The sequence below is a fragment of the Lampetra fluviatilis genome, chromosome 19 (genome assembly GCF_964198595.1).
Source record: "Lampetra fluviatilis chromosome 19, kcLamFluv1.1, whole genome shotgun sequence".
NCBI classification, from domain to species: domain Eukaryota; kingdom Metazoa; phylum Chordata; class Hyperoartia; order Petromyzontiformes; family Petromyzontidae; genus Lampetra; species Lampetra fluviatilis.
The window spans coordinates 11825384-11844928 of NC_136293.1; the positions used below are offsets into that span (position 1 = coordinate 11825384).

At 48.1% G+C, this 19545-nt stretch overlaps 1 protein-coding gene across 3 annotated transcripts in view; it reads left to right on the forward strand.

Moving 5' to 3' along the window:
• GUCY1A2 (guanylate cyclase 1 soluble subunit alpha 2) overlaps positions 1-10451 on the forward strand; it is a 43811-nt gene extending 33360 nt beyond the window's left edge. For all 3 annotated transcript variants that reach the window (XM_078865075.1, XM_078865076.1, XM_078865077.1), the window contains exons 8-10: positions 345-488; positions 6615-6769; positions 9426-10451. In XM_078865075.1, coding sequence (XP_078721201.1) covers positions 345-488; positions 6615-6769; positions 9426-10362 — 1236 coding nt within the window. In that variant the 3' untranslated portion in view covers positions 10363-10451. The remainder of the gene's footprint in view (positions 1-344; positions 489-6614; positions 6770-9425) is intronic.
• Positions 10452-19545: the final 9094 nt, after the last annotated feature.

Here is a 19545-nt window from a genome sequence, read left to right on the forward strand (position 1 = left end):
GCTATGCATAACAATACTTTGATTGATTAATATTGGTGCTTAAGCTCACAATTTACATGATCAGCCCCTCTTGTCAATCTTTTGATGGATGAGGATCTCTCTGCCACACTTCACCGCACTGGTCAGTGCGAATTCGTGAAGGAGGGGAGCATAGATGTGGGAGCATAGTACAGTACAACAGTGGATCTTGCTGTGCTGCCCTTTTCCAGCCCCACCACGTGGCCACATTGCGCTACATTGAGAAGGGGCACCGTACCGCGACAACCCGGAGAGGGTGGCGACCCGAGCGGTAACGCGTCCTATTGAACGAACGAGTGGTTCCACCGCGCGGTGCGAGCGTGCAGGTGGAGACGATCGGAGACGCGTACTGCGTGGCGGGCGGTCTGCACAAGCCGAGCGCGGAGCACGCCCAGCGGGTGGCCTGGATGGCCCTGCGCATGATCGACCTGGCGCAGAAGGTGCTCACGCCCGACGGAGAGCCCATCAAGGTGGGATTTTTCAACTCTGCCTGGAGTCCCACCAGCCACACTTCCACCATGCCCACCAGAGACAAAGATCCCCCCCCCCCGTGTAGCCTTAACAGACTGTTGGGGCAAGTCCTGTTAGAGAGTAGCACCTATGAAGGCCGGCACGGCACACGAGGGGGTGGGCGGCCAGCACTGCACGTGGCAGCCTTTGTCTCCCCCAGTGGTGATGTTTACACAGCGCACCAGGTACTCATTTGAGGCTGTGGCGACCTAGGGGAGGCCGGTTCAGATAATCGTCGCTGGTTTGTAGCGCAACGCGCTAACCGCTAGGCCACTACGCCACCACGCCACCACGCCACCACGCCCCCACTACCACCCAATGCAACGACCCCCCTCCCCTCCCAGCTTTCTCTCGTCCCTGTAGCTTACACAGGCTGTTGGGGCAATCACTATTAGCGAGCAACAACCACCACCACCTCTCCCTTGCGATGCGATGTACAGCTGTGAAGGTCACGAAATCCGGGCACTGTAGCAAATCAAGCTGATCTCAGAGGCCACATGAACTGCAGGTTGAAGCAGCTCTGCTGGGGCATGGGAGAGCTATTAACTCTTTTGAGTGCTGGTGATGCGACAAGTGGGGTTTAATTCCACCTGGGCCTGGTCTGGGTTGATGACCCCCGGGAAAATACATCTGTCTGCACCCGGCACACCACGTCCCGTATAGCTGTGCCTGTGACTACTAAGGCACGTGTCACCTCCAGGCTACCAGGCACTCTGAGAATATTCTGTCATGAATCACGCCTTGGTGATAATACGACAACGGGGCAATGCACGGTGCTCTCACTGGCAAGCTGGGCAATATTTAATCAATCGATGGATTTTTCGTTCGCTCATTGGTTAAAACAATGGTGGTGGTGTATTTGACCTTGCATTAACCTTGACGAAGACTGCCGTTATGTCACAAAGACGAGCGTTGAAAATGTGCCGATGTTGCGAGTGGATTGCTCCGGCGCACAATTCCTTCGAGTGCAAAGCTCTCGGTCGTTGAAGAGTTAACCTACAGGTGAGTGCACGGGCGCGAGTGCACCCTATTTATATGTGGAGACGGCGCCCAGCCGGTGTGTGATTACGTTGGGATTTGAGTCATTGTGGGGATGGGGTGGGGGAGGCTATTGGGCTTTAAAGGGGTCTGAACAGCCAATGACCAACCCAATTTCAATTGTTGTCAAATCAACTCCACAGCAATAATTATATACAAGGTGCTTTAAATAAATGTTAACACTTCTGATAATCTTCTTGGTTCTTTCGGTAAAGTCACGTAGAAGGGAAATAATAAAATAATAAAAATTAAACATAATGCCCTAATCCACAGATGGGTGGGGTCATCTTGAAGTGGCTGAAGATCCATTCTCGTCTTGTCTGTTTATTCTTGGACGAGTCACCTTGTGTTCCGAAATAGAGGGTTTTTGGGGGGGTTAGATCGCATGAATATAAATGTGTCGTTAAATCCGCCACCACCCGACACGGCCAATTATAGTAACGCTTGTCACGTACACAAAACACGTCAATTAGTTATTATTTAAGCACACCAGTATGTTGGAGAATGAACTCACAGCATTTATAATTTGCTCTCCAAAACACCGGGGTGCTGAACTAGTAACAAACTGGCCTTTTTTGTTTACTTGACAAACCTTACTAATTGGCTGCGTCGGGTGGTGGTGGTGGTGGGTTTAACGACACATTTATATTTGCGCGATCTAACCCAAAAAACCTCTCATGGATAATATTGGTCGCAAAAGCGTACCACTACATGTTAAACCCACCTTGTGTTTCATTCGTGATATTATCCCAGCCTTGGCATGCCTAAGAGGAGGGACCCAAAGTGGCAGAAAATTCATCCCATCGTTGTTCGGCATGGGTAATGCGATCTGCCACAAAATGCCCTTTACGTCACCTCGATCGAGACAATTCCGCTGTGTTTAATTTGAATTTCCCTTTCATTTCGGGGGGTATCGACAGCAGAGTCATTCTCCCATCTCTGCTGTGAGTTTAATTCCCAGCCGTGGCTAACATCAGTGGCGAGTAATACTGGTAGGAACGAAGTGGACCAGACCACCAATAGATTAATGTGTCCGTCCGTCCGTCCGACTGTCCGTCTGTCCGACAAGATGGCCGCACGCTCCCCCTGCGATCCGTGAACTAAATGAACTAAACAAGATGGCCGTCGCATCCGGCCCAGCCAATGACATCGCCTGTTGCAATCCTTGCTCTGTGGGCGCGCGGGTCAGTGGGGAGGGGGGTGAGGACGTCATCGCTCACCCCCCATGCACAAATCATTTTCTTTTTAACTCCTCTATACCCGGTCGATATCCCTGTACCGGTATTAGTATTATTCCTACCAGCCCACCCCGCAGGGTCCTGTTATATTGTAATATCTTGGCCGTTTCTTGGGATTGCCAGCTATGACCCTGAACCCCAACCCACACTAATCAGCACGGTGGCATGTGGTCAAACAACCGCCCGTGACTGGAGGCCTTAAACCAGCTGTGGATTGACATCGGGCTGTACATTATTATTATTATACAGAATGGCCCAAAGGAAGGACACAGAGTCTCTGTATATATTTTAACATCATATGTGGATATTTCATTTGTTTTAACAATGTTAACACTGACTTCCATTAACATTAATACATGCATGAATTCTCTTTTGAAATGAATGTAGGACTTTTTTTTTAAAAGATTACAGCGGCCTTGTTTGCAATCATAAAAACTAATTGAACTCGTTCATCTTGAGTAAATTTTCTTTCCATATGTATGTCATCTGAAAAGGAAGACGAAAATAGATATTAATCATGATAATATGTAAAATATGAACTTGAAGAATGAACAATAAAAATGTTTCATGCCCGTATTAAAATATATAAAATAGCCCGATGTACGCTGGCTTTTTGGCCACCGTGTATTAAACTGAAACGAAACTAAAACAATGTTTCATTTGACCAGGTAAGGCCCACTGAGCTATGTAGCTCAACCAAGTGGCTTATCACGTGGAAAGTTATAGCAGCCAAATACTCTAAACGCACGTTTCTAAAATGTGGAGGAAAAAACCAGAGGACCTGGAGAAAAATCCATGCGACCAAGGGGAGAACACGCAAACTCCAAATATGCAGGCGTCACGGTCGGGATTGAACCCACAATCTCCCGCATACCAGGCAAGGGAGTTAATATTCGCCACGCCAAAGTACCAAAAAACTGTCTGTGCACAACACAGTTTTGGCTTTTTCCATTGCACAGCCATGTAATTTTGTCTTTCAATTAAAAAGTGCTGCTTTCATATCACATTTTTCCTGCACGTGTGGAGACGGCAGAGTGGAGTTAGTAGGGGAGGAGGGGGGAGGCGGAATAGGCGGGGGGTGTAGAGGAAAAATGTGTAAACGGAGCTTGGCACACGCGAAGTTTCATCATCGCCTGCGCCTAAATTCGAATCCTGTTCATCTTTTGGTTCTTTCGGTAAAGCCACGTAGAATTGAAATAATAAAATAATAAAAAATAAAACATAATAAAATAATTCTCACGACGTTTCGGCCACAACGCAAGTAGCCGTCCTCAGACTCTGTTTCCTCGACAGACCTGTTCTCCACCCGAGGACGGCTACTTGCGTTGTGGCCGAAACGTCGTGAGAATTATTTTATTATGTTTTATGTTTTATTATTTTATTATTTCCATTCTACGTGATGAATCCCTGCAGTCACCGAAGCTTTAACTCGAAATCGAATCCTGTTCTCGCGCTCACCGTTCCCACGCGAATGCTCCGGAGTCCGTGGCGGACGCTACCGCGCAACAGCCTTGGCACGCTGCTATGAATGATTGAGAAAGCGTGAAGGTGTATTAGCTGCGAGTGCTCGCCCGGCCAGGAGGTCTCCAAGGGGGTTCGCAAAGAGGCCGGGCGCGCACTCCTCCATCGCTGCGGCGGAGCGCGAGGCGGTGACGCGTCTCCAACGCAGCGCCCCCCACCAACCCCCCCCCCCCACCACCACCACCGCACAGCCGAGGGATCGAGCGCCACGCGCGTCGCGAACGCACAAACACGCGGCACCAACTTCTTGGTTCTTTCGGTAAAGTCACGTAGAAGGGAAGTAATAAAATAATAAAAATAAAACATAATAAAATAATTCTCACGACGTTTCGGCCACAACGCAAGCAGCCGTCCTCTTGCGTTGTGGCCGAAACGTCGTGAGAATTATTTTATTATGTTTTTTTTATTTTATTACTTCCCTTCTACGTGACTTTACCGAAAGAACCAAGAAGATGAATCCCTGCTGTCATGAAAGCTTTCAATCGAAATTACGCCGAGCCAAATATAACGACGGGGGACGCTGCGTTCGGTGCGTTGGGGAATGACACATCACGCGCGAAAACATGACGTGGTTTTAGGTTTTTTTTGTTGTTGTCTGACATGGAAACGTGCGTTATGCTTTGGGCACGCGACGCGTTGAGGTGCACGGTGCAGAATACTTTTTCCTGTAACACGTTACGCTCTTTACCTCCCTCTCATTGTTCGTGCAAATTCTGGTCATCCATCCCATCAGCATCGAACAAAGACGGTCACTGCATTGCGTCGTTTCCGATGCGCTTCTGCGGCCGTCTGGAACACTCCTTTCGATATCAGGAAGCCGCTGGAGCTGTGCACGTTTAAATCTAGATTGAAAACTCATTTCTTTACAACTGCGTTCGTTGTGTTTAGTTTGTTGTTCTTCCCCCGCACCTCCGATTAGCACGGTTGGCTACGTACGGCACGAAAGAAGTTCAACTTTAGTCTCAGAACTGCATATCCGTGAAATTAAGTGAAAATCAAAGTGAAATGTTGCAGGGATTTTTTTTTTTTGCGTAGCTGTTGGCTATTGGGTTAAGACCATCAACTCGCTATGTTTGTGAAGCTGGTTTAATCACAGGTGGCTGAAACATGGAATGGAACCCGGCTTAGCAGGGGGTGCTGACTCGGCTACTGTGGATTTCTATAGCCCTGCCCAGGGATTTTAGATGGGTTTTTTACGCGTATATACAAATGTAGACTCATCGTTTTTTCTTCCGTGAAATAAAAGGAATTACGTATATGGGTTAATTTGTATAATTACTTTCATGTCATCTTCCAGGGCTCAATTAATACTTTGCAACAATTTGTAATCATTAATTGATGGTGATGATAGCTGTGGTGGTGGTGACAATGGTGATGATCTGGTTAAGCTGTTAAGGGTAAATATATTTAAGTTTTCTTTGAAAACCCATCTCTTAAAAGTGTCTTTCCCTCTTTAGATTGGTCGGTGCGCTGGTTCTGGTTTTGTTTCCTGCTTTCCATGCATTGTGCATTGGGATCCTAGGATGGAATTTCGCAATTTAAATTTTAATTATTATTATGATTTTGCCATAAAGCTATAATCGTGTTATTGACATCCTCCACCACTACTATGGTGCATAATGCACCACGACCACGGCTAACATCGGTGGCGAGCGATATCTGAACCTGCCCTCGCCCCGTACGTATGTATCTTGAACTTCTTTCACACAGTACATAGCCAACCTCGCAAATTGGAGGTACGCCATCCTGCCCAACCCGCACTGACCAACATGGTGAAGTATCTTGACTTAAAGCTTTCGTGACTGCAGGAATTCATATTATGTGGGTCTTTCGGTAAAGTCACGTAGATAGACAAAAATAATGAAAAATAATTTTAAAAAATATCACGACGTTTCGATCGCAACACAAGCGATTATCATCAGGAAACAATGATGACGACCGCTTGTGTTGCGATCAAAACGTCGTGATATTTTTATTATTATTATTTTTTCTTTTTCTACCTACGTGACTTTACTGAAAGACCCAAACAATATGGTGAAGTATGGTCAAATAACCCCCCACGACTGACGTGGCGCGGGGAGGCCTTCACCCAACAGCGGATTGACAAAGGGCTTTCAACTAATTGAGGACATTTCAAGACTGCCCGTTAAAAACAACGTTCTTGTTCTAAGCACCAGCAATGGATACGCACTATCCCACCAACTGGTTGTCGCAGGTGATGGGTAAATCACAAGGAGGTGATGCAAGACTGCATCCCTAACTCGCACGCGTGCCCCGGCCGTCCCTCAGATGCGGATCGGGCTGCACTCGGGTCCCGTGCTGGCCGGCGTGGTCGGGGTCAACATGCCGCGCTACTGCCTCTTCGGGAACAACGTGGCGCTCGCAAACCGATTCGAGGCCGGCAGCCTCCCGTGCCGCGTGAACGTCAGCCCCACGACGCACCGGTGAGCGAGCCTGGGAGGGGTCCCTGCCGTCTCAGTCCCGTGAAGTGCAATGTGGAGATAATTTAAAGCGTGCCGGTCACGCAGGTTTGTCTTCGTGGTCGTGCTGTGTGGCTGTCTGATGGGTTTTTTTAATCCTTTATATTAAGTTCACTCGCTTGCTTGCTTGCTTGCGCGCTTACGACCGTGCAAATCTTTCGGTCGTTTTTTAACCCACTTCCCGTGATCCAATCGAGCTGACATTTTGCACACAGACTCGTTGTGCGTGACAATTTATTTTCGTGAAAATTTTTTTGCAAAAATTTTTCACGAAAATAAATTGTCACGCACAACGAGTCTGTCTTTTTAGGAAAAAACAAAATTTCATATTTAATTTAAAATACCAATATGATAAAAATGAAACTCTTTCTCAAGAAAAACAGAAATTAATAATAAAATAAAACCTATGCCACGCATATAAAGGATTTATAGTGAAAAACTTTGTTTTTACGAGTTAATTTTTTTCTTTCTTGTGTGGGAGTGCTCTCCCATCGTGTGCACGCATTGGTGAGTTTGCTCCGGGCACTCCAGCTTACTCCCAGGCGAAGCAAAAAAAACCGAAACGTGGCCCGGCGTACCACCAGAGAGCCGAGCCCAAAACGGAACCAGCAACAGCGGCAGCAGCCGGCAACGCTCTATGATTAAGAGGGAAAGGAGTAGCTCAATTCGGTCCCTTAAATGTGATGGCAAACAATTTTTTTAAAGCATATTTCGGTTATTTTTTTCCTTTTTGTTTTCCATTTGCACTCTGTGCATCATGTCATGAGAAATAGAAGGAATTTGTGAAGTTCACAGAGCAGTGCGCCCAATGTGTCAGAGAATGGCTGCAGAAGAGATGGTTTTATAAGACCTCTCACTAAAAATCCTTCAAGCGATCTTTTCATCGTTTACACAGTCACGGTTGCATTTCACCACACACTCTACTGTGAGATAGGATTGTCGCATGATAGTAAAATCAACATTTGTCACTTCTTAGAGCTGTAAATCAGTCAAATTAAGTGCATTACCCAATGTAACGTGATGGATTTCGTACAGCAATTGGTGACTGGGTAAAAACCATCAACTTGCTTAAACTTGGAGTTGAAATCTGGGCAAGTGGCTGCCTAGATTTTAACCCAGGACCTCAGCAGTGTGCCACCAAGTACCCTGACCTCTGAGCCACTCCGACCTTTTGTTTGATCTCATCAAATGAGCAAAGATATTGAAGTTTTGGAAATTAGATGGCCAGGGAGGGTTCCAGAGTCCAGCAGTACGAGGAGAGGACAATCCCACATCCTATAATAAGATAGTTGAGCAAAATGTCGATGAGAGAAATTGTTCAATTGAGTAAAAATCAGTCGTCCCGACTGTATCTCATCAATGTCGGGGATACCTGAAGTAGAGGAGTGATCGTAGGGAGAGTGTGAGGCAGTGGGGGAATGCTGAGCAGAGAGGAAAAGAGAAATAATGGTGTAGAATTTCGATTTAAAGCTTTCGTGACTGCAGGGATTCATCTTCTTGGTTCTTTCGGTAAAGTCACGTAGAAGGGAAGTAATAAAATAATAAAAATAAAACATAATAAAACAATTCTCACGACGTTTCGGCCACAACGCAAGCAGCCGTCCTCAGGACGTGACTTTACCGAAAGAACCAAGAAAATGGTGTAGAAACTTGTGAATGAAGACACTTCATGGCAAAGAGCGATATAATGAGGGAAAGCAGAAGACCATCCCCGGTGTGGCCCGGCTTCACCAATGTCATAATCAGTTATGGTCTATCCACTGCTGGATGCAGGCCTCCCCACTCCATCGCTATTCCTTGTGGTCCTGTGATGACACAATCCATCTCGCTCCTGCGCATGAGCTAATCTGCTTTTTGTCTTTGCTTTTTTGTACTTCCCCCACACCTCCGATTAGCACGGCTGGTTATGCATGGTGCGAAAGAAGTTCCACATTCCTACGTACAACCTAATTGCTCATTCTCCACAGTGGTCGTCCCGTCGGGCATGTTCCCTGCTTCAGCCGGCATTCCATCGCCAGTCTTGTCGATCTGCTGCCATCCCTTCTGGTGATGTGTCCTGGGCAAGCCCACTCGCTCTTATTCACTAGCCAAACGTGAACTCTCTAATTATGTGTTTGTTCTTAAATCAAAGTGTTCCTGCAGTTTGTCTCTCTGAAATTCCCATCATGCACCTCTCCACGCTGCTTTACATATGTTCAGCCTTGGTTCTATCTTCTTTCTCAGTGTCCAGGTTTACGATTCGTATGTCATAGCAGGCACTCTACAAGTAATAATAATCATGACATTTGATTATCCAGGCGTCACAGAGTCATGAGAATTTTTTCACGAGGGTCCTTTTAAATGTGGATGTTTGGTCAATTGCATTCATTTGTGCTTGGATTCATTGATTACATATTACGTACGCTCGCTTTTCTGCAAGCAGTCCCTCGTATCATCTTACGGAAAAAAACCCATCGTCGTTATTTACAAAACCAAAAACCTTCGACAGGCATATTAAGAATCACAGGGGCCCCGAAGCGTAAACTGAAGCGCGTCTTCACAAACCGCGCTCACGCACGAAGCGCCACGGAGTGACCCCCGCCGCTTCCACCGCTGCACTTGCTGCCGCTGTTGTCAAAAGGCTCCTGAGCGGTGACGACGGCTTCCGCTTCACTCCACGGTCGCGGCGAGAGCTTCCAGCAAACTTTCCCGGCGACGTGCCGGGCATCTGCTACTTCCTCGACTCGTACGAGCCCGCGGCGTCGCACGGCCCTCACTGTGGGCCACCCAACAAGGGCGGAGGCGGCGGTGGCGATGGTGACGGCGGTGACAGTGGTGATGGTGGCGGTGACAACGGTGGCGGTGGTGACGGCGGTGGTGATGGTGGCGGTGACAGCGGTGATGGCGGTGGCGGTGATGGTGGCGTCGGTGATGGTGGCGGTGGTGGCGGTGGCGGTGATGGTGGCGGTGACAGTGGTGATGGCGGTGGTGATTGCGGTGCTGGCGGCGGTGGCAGCGGTGATGGTGGCGGTGACAGCGCTAATGGTGGAGACGGCGGCGGTGGCGGCGGTGATGGTGGCGGCGGTGATGGTGGCGGCCGTGATGGTGGCGGCCGTGAAGGTGGCGGCCGTGATGGTGGCGGTGGTGGAGGCGATGATGGTGGCGGCGGTGATGGTGGCGGAGGTGATGGTGGCGGCGGTGATGGTGGCGGCGGTGATGGTGGCGGCGGTGATGGTGGCGGCGGTGGTGGTGGCGGCGGTGATGATGGTGGTGATGGTGGCGGCGGTGATGGTGGCGGTGATGGTGGCGGTGGTGGCGGTGACAGCGGTAATGGTGGAGACGGTGATGGTGGCGGAGGTGATGGTGGCGGCAGTGATGGCGGCAGCGACGTCACCGACAGACCACCCGCTGAGCACTCCTCCCACACCGCTCTTGCCGCCGACCCACTCGGGGCGGTGGGAAGTCCGCGAGGCGACGAAGCCCTGGGAAACCTGGATGGTAATATTGGTGGTGATGGTGGCACAGACGGTGCATCTGCCAGCCTTCTCACTCACTCAACCCTTTGCACCTCCGATTAGCACGGTTGGCTACGTTCGGTGGGAAAGAAGTTCAACATACGTGCGTAAACACCCAGATCTGTACCGTGACCCCTCCTGTCGGTGAGCCTTGGACACTTCGCGTGGCCTCAAAGTGCACCTGGCATGGCACAAGCGCCGTGGTGACGCCACCGCCACTTAGAGGCGATTGTTGATGTCGGTGGTGGTGATGGCGCAGATGGAGCCGGTGGAGCCGGTGGTGGCACGGCCAGGGCTTGTGCCGGCTAGTGTGGTGGTGGGTGCTGTGGCGAGACGGCCGGTATTCTTGTGGAGATTCCAGAATTCGGAAGCTGAGGCGATGCTCAAGAAAGCCGACTCAGAACCCACGGCACGGACTGCTGACTCCACGCTCTGGAAAAGAAACATGTAGGCACAAAACGCTTATTGTCGGTCGTTTTCTTTTTTTAATGGTTTAAACGCCTTCATGAAACGCTTCTTCCAAGCTTGCCGCAAAATGCCTGTTGCATCACACCGCGCGGTCTGTCCTTGGCAAGCTTTTACTTCCCGTCAGCCAAATTGTTTCGGTGAACAATGCCATCGTGGTGATAGGTTTTGAGACTGGGATAATAGGAATGCAAATCCGCACATGTGTTACTTTATTGATCAACGTGATTTGCCCGTGTCACTACGTGCCTCTCCTTCATAACAAGGCCGATGATGTATCAGCACTCGCGCTCGACAGACACTCACCACTCACGCGCTCGCTCGCTCGCTCACCTTAGACCAACTCGCCAAACGCAGCATCTCACCAGACACTCGCCACTCATCACGCACCACACATTTAAGACACCAACCAGACACTAACCACTCACAGCAGACACCGACACGAACCAAAAACTCACCATGGACTGCACACTCACCACTTACCGGACACTCAACGTGAGGCTCACCACTCACCAGATACTCGCCCGGTACAATTTACCAGACACCCCACGCTCACCAATCCACATGCACCACGTGACACTTGGAAGCGTTCCGCGTGATTAATGAGGGTGGGTGGACATAAACTTTTCAATATGTTCGTATTGTTTACAATGCGTGTCACTTATATAATTGTCCAAATTCTACATTACGCAACTGCTAGATAGAGACAAGGTTTAACATGAAGTTGAATTTTGCGAGCTATGAACTCATTGTTACCTTCTCAAATCGTGTTGACTTTTTTTGCTGGTCAATTATAATGAGTGGCAGTGTGGATGCAGCATACCATGCATGTATCACCATTGATTACACTTCTCACGTCCAATCCATAGCGCAGTGTTTGTGCTTTTAGAAGGGGAACTCCAGTTTGTTTCTTTGAAGCACTATTCCTTTTGGCTTAAAATCCATTTCGGGTTTCCATTTCCACCAATACAAATTTCAGCGCTTCGGGGAAATGCAGACGACGATCATTGGATGTTAAAATGTGTATCAAAAAGCGTTGATACATTAAAGAGACATTTTTATAGACACACAATAGTAAGGATTTATAAGCACAAGGCTATATAAAGCACACGTGTGTGGACATTATAGTCCTTGCAATATGACTTGGAATAATAATACAATCCCTACTAATAAAAATGCCCAGACGTAATAACTTCTTTGAACAAATTAATATTCATTTTAAAACTCACTTTATTTATTAACATCATTTTGCGCTGCAGTTCCTTGAGACATTTGAACGTACGCGCGAGTGCGCCATTCGTTCTATTTAAATTCCCACGCGAGATCATTTAACACTAAATGCTAATAAAGTAAAGTGATGCTCTTTTGCAGATTTGAAAGCAGTCTAAGCAAATATTCTTTGCTCCACACATGTAAGCAATGCGCTGTCTCCATTAACTGCAGCCACTAACCCAAGATTTATCATCATCGTCATCGTCAGCCACGGTCTATCCACTGCCAGATGAAGGCCTCCCAATTGCCGTAACTGGTTCCGTAATGCCACGATCCATCTTGCTCCTGAGCGCGAGCTTATCTCATCATCTCATCGTTCGATCTCCGTGAGTGCTCTCTGACCGACGTTCCGCCACCGGTCTCGTCCGAGCGACGTGTCCTGCCCAAGCATTTGTGTTCATTGCCTGATGCACGTGTCCTTATCCACGTCTCGCATTCCAGAATTATACCGTAGACTATTACAGCGGCACCTTTGCTATTTTTAGAAACAAAGTAAGAATTATTCAAATGGAATTAATGCAAAAACTGCACAAGATTCTGCTCTCTGGCAGAGGATATATTGGATGACATGTAATTAATGGACAGGAAATCCATTCCTCTATGTAATATACACTTCTTTACAGCCCATCAGACTTCTGGCCTTCCGAACTAATGATTTCCAGCAGCGCTGATTAAACAGGCGAACTCTGATCCAGTTTTGACCTTCAGCGCCTCGCGTCAGCAGAGTCGGGCTTCTTAAACACCTGCCGTTGCAGTTTGACCGAAAGCAATCTGGAAATGCTGATATATTAGCGTATATACCGTGGCTCACACACAAGCCACAGTCAAGGTTAATACCAGACGGTCATCAACACGAATACAAATACTTCTTAAACTAATTGGACTTTTTTTTTGTGCCACACACCATTGACAGAGAGTTGAGGTCACGGCATTAAATTGGAATATGTTGACCTCGTGTCAGCGCATGTCCATCATTAAGCCCAATAAATTTCGATTTGAATAAGCAGCTTAACAGCGACGAACCCGCGGCCGGCCCAAGACACGTCCAGCGGCGCTACGTCGCTTAAATGCCTGGGAATACCCCAGGAAGAGCTGGAGTCTGTCGCCAGGGAACGGGAGGTTTGTCCGCCACTACTCAACACGCTGCCGCCGCGACCCTCAGCCGGGGCAAGCGGATTGAGAAACGAACGAACGAGAAATCAGCTTAACAGCGACATTTCTTAGTTAAACCGTTGCGTTACATATTCGGCATACGAATGCTTTGCAGCGCAAGCTGGGGCTATGAATGTCCATGAAAACGAGTTGAGGGGGGGGGGTACGGTGGAATTTTTATTTTTAAGTGAGAGACGTTTTGACCCTCGCGAGAAAATCGTAGTTATCTTAAGTCTTGAAATATCGCCACTGTTGCGGGAGGCTTGCATAAAGATGGACCCCACAGAGCGGAAGAGGAGGTCACGTGTGCAGCTTGTCTCGTAAAATAACAATCGAACTAATTCGTCATCCGAGTGGAAATGCACGTCTCTCGCGTTAGTTGCCGCGCGATCCGACTGCTGATTTGTTACGGCGGATCGGCAAGAAGAGAAAAAAAGATTCTCGCAGGAGAATCGAATCGCTCCGTGGAAAACCATTTTCTTTTGAACCGCTTATTGTGTTTAGTTGTCCATTTTTTTGATCACTGGCAATTTATCAAGAGTGGCATGCAACTCCAAACCATGAATGCGTCATTTAACAGGACCAAATTTGAGGGTTTTTTTGTATATAATCATAATTTTGCACTGCAGAGGAAACTCGCGGCTAAACCCCGGCATTTTTGTGTTTAGTTTGTCTTTTCCGCGCACCTCCGATTAGCACGCTTTGCTACGCACGGTGCGAAAGAAGTTCAGCATACAGACATACAATCGGCATTGGCCATTGCCGGGTAAAACCTGGCCTGGCTGTTACGATGAATGGAGTGGAGTTTGTGTGTATGAAGTGCTCTGTGTCCTACGTACAGGGTACCTTTACAAGCACGACACGTCACTCGATGTCCCGTTGCAAAGCTTGCGCAGCAGATAGAGCACAAGTGGACAATTTGATATCTTTTGGGGGGATGGTGTTTTGTATATATGTTTAAAAAAAAAAGAATTCCAAGGAGAGGGAAAAAAAATGTGGATGTGAATGAAAACTGATCATTGCGATCGTTTCCTCAAGACTAACAGGGTCTCGTAATTAGTTGACATTAAAATTCAGCGCCTCAATTAATATCGTGCTGGATGAAGGGCTTCCCGTGCGACAGAGGTCGCAGACGGGTTTTGATTCCTTACCCGGCTACCCGTACCCGTACCCGTACCCGGCCGCACCAGGGTCGCAAATGGGTACCCGTACCCGTACCCGTACCCGGCTGCACCAGGGTCGCAAATGGGTACCCGTACCCGTACCCGGCCGCACCAGGGTCGCAAATGGGTACCCGTACCCGTACCCGGCCGGGTACGGGTACCCGTTCCCTACCCGTACCTGTACCCTACCCGAAATGAGTGACAAACGGTGACTCACCAGTGACTCACGGCCTACCCGTACCCGTACCCGGCCGCACCAGGGTCGCAAACGGCTACCCGTACCTGGCCGGGTACGGGTAGCCGGGTAACGGGTAGGGTACGGGTATCGGGTACCCGGTTGCGACCTCTGCCGTGCGGTGTCCGATACGGCGGTCCTTTGACCCAAACTTCACCACGCCGGTGTGGCCGGGTTGGTGGAGGCGATGGACGGTGCCCAGGACCGGGTCAAACATCGCGATTCCATAATAGAGTTTTTTTTTTGGGTTAGATCGAGTAAATATATAAATGTGTCGTGAAACCTGCCACCACCCGACACAGCCAATTAGTAAGGTTTGTCACGTAAACAAAACATGCCAATTCGTTACTAGTCCAGCACACCGGTGTGTTGGAGAGTAAACCCCATAATACATGACACATTACTAATTGGCCGCGTCGGGTGGTGGTGAGTTTAACGACACATTTCTACTTACGCGATCTAACCCAAATAAAACGCTTATGGATCATTTTTGGCCGCGAAAGCCTACTACGACTACGACTCCTGCGTGTTAAACCCATCGCTATTCTACTCGTACTGGCTCCCGGCCGGGAATTGAGTCTCAAGTTGCCACGTTCGTTACCAATTGCGCTAACCGTTGCGCCACCACTCCACCGCAGAGCTCGTGATTGAGATCACGTGAGCGCTCTGGCCGCTGTACATGTGTGCGTTAGTAGTAACAACACCAGTGACGATTATCTGAACCGGTCCGGGGCCTCCCCTAGGTCGACTCAGCCTGAAATGAGTACCTTGTGCGGTGTGTAGTAAACATCGCCACTGGGGAGACAAAGGCGGTCGGGCGTGGTGCTGGCAACCCACCCCCTCGTGTGCCGTTCTGGCCTTCATAGATGCCCGCTAACAGCACTTGCCCCTACAGTCTGTTAAGGCTATACGGGGGATCTTTGATCTTTGTTAGTAGTAGTGTCAGCAGCAGCAGTAAGCATTGTGTAATATGCGTTGTTCAATAGCCCATGATCTGTACTGCGAATAAAAAAACTGTGTTTTAAAATAACACACACACGTGTATATGATAACCACGACGATGATGATGATCATTCCTGACTAGCACGATACTTGTATAATCTCTGTACATTCGAATGAAATAATTTAATTGCCGTGTCTTGAACCGTCTCGTCCATACATGGAGTACGTTATTTTAATATGTAAATCCTTCATCGATGAAACGTAGCCGTCAGTTTGTTTTTTTTGTTTAAACCAAGGCAAGCGAATGGAAATGTGTGGGATTGTTTTTTTTATCTTCCTGTAATATAATCTTCGCTGGATATAAGTTTATAAAAAAAAAACTCAGCACCGTGTATATTTTCTTAAACATTCGGCACGAGAGAGAAGGTGAGGTGTTGGCTGTAGGGCTTGTGCCGCGTGAGTGAGTACAGGTGACACGCAGCTCGACTTTCAGATGTTTCAAACGACTCTCGAGGTCTTTTGATTCGAGTTGCTGTTCACTTGAATACCACTATCAAGCCTGTGCACATATTTGGAACGCTCGCGGCTGGTTAAGCTATTAATACGCCAGTCTGTTATGATGATGAGCACAATGCATGCTGCAGACTGAGCTGGTGTCGTCACTACGATGCCCTGCGTATCGCAATGAGGACGGGAATGCAGGTTATGAACAGAGGCTGGAAAGGTCGCGTTTCATTGCCGGTTACCGATTGTCCCGATGCAAAGTTGCTGGGGTAAGCATCATTTGGTTCCACGCTTTCCAGCAGTTGCTGTCGTTAAACGGAGAGAGAACGCCTTTGTTGTGATCATTTTCTAATCTTACCAGCGCTGACATCAGAGGCCCCGGTTCAAGTATGCAAGCGATGATAAAAAAAAAACGATCTCAACAGATATATTAGCGTAGGTCGGAAAAAAACAAGTTTAAATTATTCGCAGCACGGGAGCCTGATGCGAGGAATTCGTTGGGGGCCCTGTCCAATGACCCCCCCCCCCTCTCTCTTCGATGCTCAGTGCCTGGACCAGTGCCAGATGAAGCTAAGTGCGGGGCCTGTAGCATACGTTGTAAAGGGGCCCTAAATAAAATAAAAACTTAAATATTAAAACACATACATTTTTAACTTGCATAGTAAAGTAATTGTACTTTTTCATTTGCTATACAGCCGAGATAATACGACAAATCCCTAACTTTAAACATAAAAGTTGAAGGTGGCATAGCACTATAGTAATAGAGCAAGTGCGTAATCACTGAACCGGAATTGATAGCTTGAAAGCATTTAGCGCGGGGCCCTTGATAGTGCGGGCCCGTAGCTACTACACGTGTCCTAGTAGCTACTACACTTATGTAGTAGCTACTAGGACAATCCGGCACTGGCCTGGACCCCTCTGGATTGTGAATCCCGGTGCAGTTGCACCGCCTGCACACTCAATGGCTAAGCCGCTCTCCTTGCAAGGTGTGTCCCCCCCCCCACCCCTTCATCTGAATTTGTAATAAAAGTCTGAATGGTTTCCCTCTGAATTAGGTATGGGGCACTAGTTATCTCTTTTTTTTACATCTCTAAGACATTGGTGGGAGTTCCACGTTTCTTTGTGGCAGGGCGTGAGTGTTCCCACAGGACAACTGTTGACCTTCCCACAAAATGATGCTGACTTTGTCCACCTTGGATGGATGAAGGGCAAGAGTCGACCACTGACCACAATTTGAGTTTGCGACCTACCAATTACGAGATGGTGCTCGGCTGCTGAGCCACTCAGACATATTACCCACGATAATCACCCAGACATAGAATATTGAATAACCGGTTAAATAACAAACATATACAAACCTGGGATTTCTATATCAGAGGGGGGGGGGGGTAAAGAATATTTTCACTCCCTCATACATGAAAGGGAATCAACATGAGGCATCCGAGTAAGGGAGCGTTACTGTTCCAGTGACGCACGCTCAGTGACACACACACACACACGTGTTGGGAGGTCGTTCTACTGCCACTTTTCCTCTGCAGGAGCCCAGAGCTCTCGACTCACACCCCGTATCTCACCCCCCCCCCCCCCCCCACTTTCTGGAACCTTCCACAAGTCCCCCTCAGCTCCTCCTCGTTTCCCACCAAATCAATCTTATTTGGGTTTCCTTCAACCCCCCCCCCCATCTCCTTTCTTGCGCATTCGTTACCACCAATTTAAAAAAAAATTCTCTTCGGTGTGGTTCCTGTATTCCTCCACCTCACCTCAGCGCCCCCCCACCCCTTACGCCCTCTACAAGATGTTCTCCCTCGCTCTAAAACGTATTTTTTCCCGATGGTCAATTAGCCAAAAACGTCAAGGTCATCTCTGTCCTCTTGCCAGCAGCCACGGGTTGTTGTGTGGTTTTCGTTATTTCCCCTAGATTTGTTTCTGTGCGTATGTGTGTATTCATTTCACGCTCACTGGCTCGGCAACACATTGCGTTATCTCGCGTCTCCTGTTCGCCTTGCGCTCGGTCAAACTCGCCGGGTTTTTTTTGTGTTTTATAAAATTTACAAACACGGAAACGACGACGGCGGTGGTGGTGCCATGCGAACAACCGCACGTGGCACCGACGCAACGGAAACAAAGCACCGTTGCGTCGTGGCTTGTGTGCAACGCGCACACTGAAGGTTTACCTGCCCAGCCCGCGTCGTGCGAGCTGGGACGAGAGAGACGCTGCAGCTTGACTGACAGTTCCGTGCGTGAGCGAGTAAGTGCGTGCGCGCTTGTGCGTGTGCTTTTATTCGCGCCGGAGCTCTTTGGCGAGTACAGACGGTCACGCGGTTCATGGGTTGGTTGTTTTTGTTTTGTTTTAGACTCCGTTTAAAATCGAAAGCTTGAAGCGCATTACAGCAAGTCCTCGATCTACGTTGCTCTTTGCGTTGTTTCACTACAACGTCGCCAACGAATTGGGGAACGTAATCCGAATTAGAAATGCGTTGATTCACTGCCGACGTTGTTTGTGATGAAACTGAAAGAAAGAACGCAGTGGTTTTGGGCAGTGAATCTGACCACACGCCACGCCATGGCCACTTAGGCGTCAGCAGTTTGTTGCCATACTGGATTACTGTACTCGCCTTTACATCACACCAAGCCTCGAAATGTAATCTCCACCACCGCCAATTCTCGTGAGGACTCTGTATGTATTAACTTATGTAATTCATTTAAACTTGTTATATGATGTATTTTTCGGTATCCTCTTTTTGGTCCTTCATGTTTTTTTCTGCAAATTTTGACCAAAACATGACCCCCAGGAACGTATCTTAAAATCATGTAATTAAGTCAATGGTTAAAGAGGTTTCGATTTACGTTGTTTCGCATAACTCCGCATTTTCCAGGGACGCATCCTCAACATAAATAGAGGACTTATTGTTCACTCATAATGGTCCCTGGAAACGCGAAATGACTGTGTGTGCAGAATCGCTTTTCTTGCTTAGGAACGGGGCCCCATGATCTGGATGGAGTGCTCTTTGCAACATCATCTGGTCATCCAGCAGCCTCTGCTTAACACGCCTTTCTCTGCTGATGGGACCCAAAGTGTCGAAATTGGCCCAGGATTTGCTTGCTTAAGCAACAGTTGCTTGATAATATTGGTCTGGAAATCCACTAGGCTGATGGACTAAATTTTTTTTTATTTTCATATATTTTTGCATGGGTGTGCTTTTTTGTTGATATGCAGACATTTCCAGTAAGGCCAAAATGCATTTGTGTGCGCAAGTCATTGATGTTACGGCCTCTTAAATACCCTTTGAAGGTTGCATTGGACGTACAGACCCGTATTGAAATCATGACCCGTTGTAAAACACCTTGTGGTGGGTGAATGCAGCCTAAAGCCACTCCTGATCAGAGATATTTAAATGTGGGCCATGTCGGACACACAGATTGTGGAGTCTAACAGATCTTTACGTTTGTAGCATCGAGTCAGTCGGTGTGGTTTGGGCTCGTGTGTCGTCGTACAATTGTAACGAAGCTGTG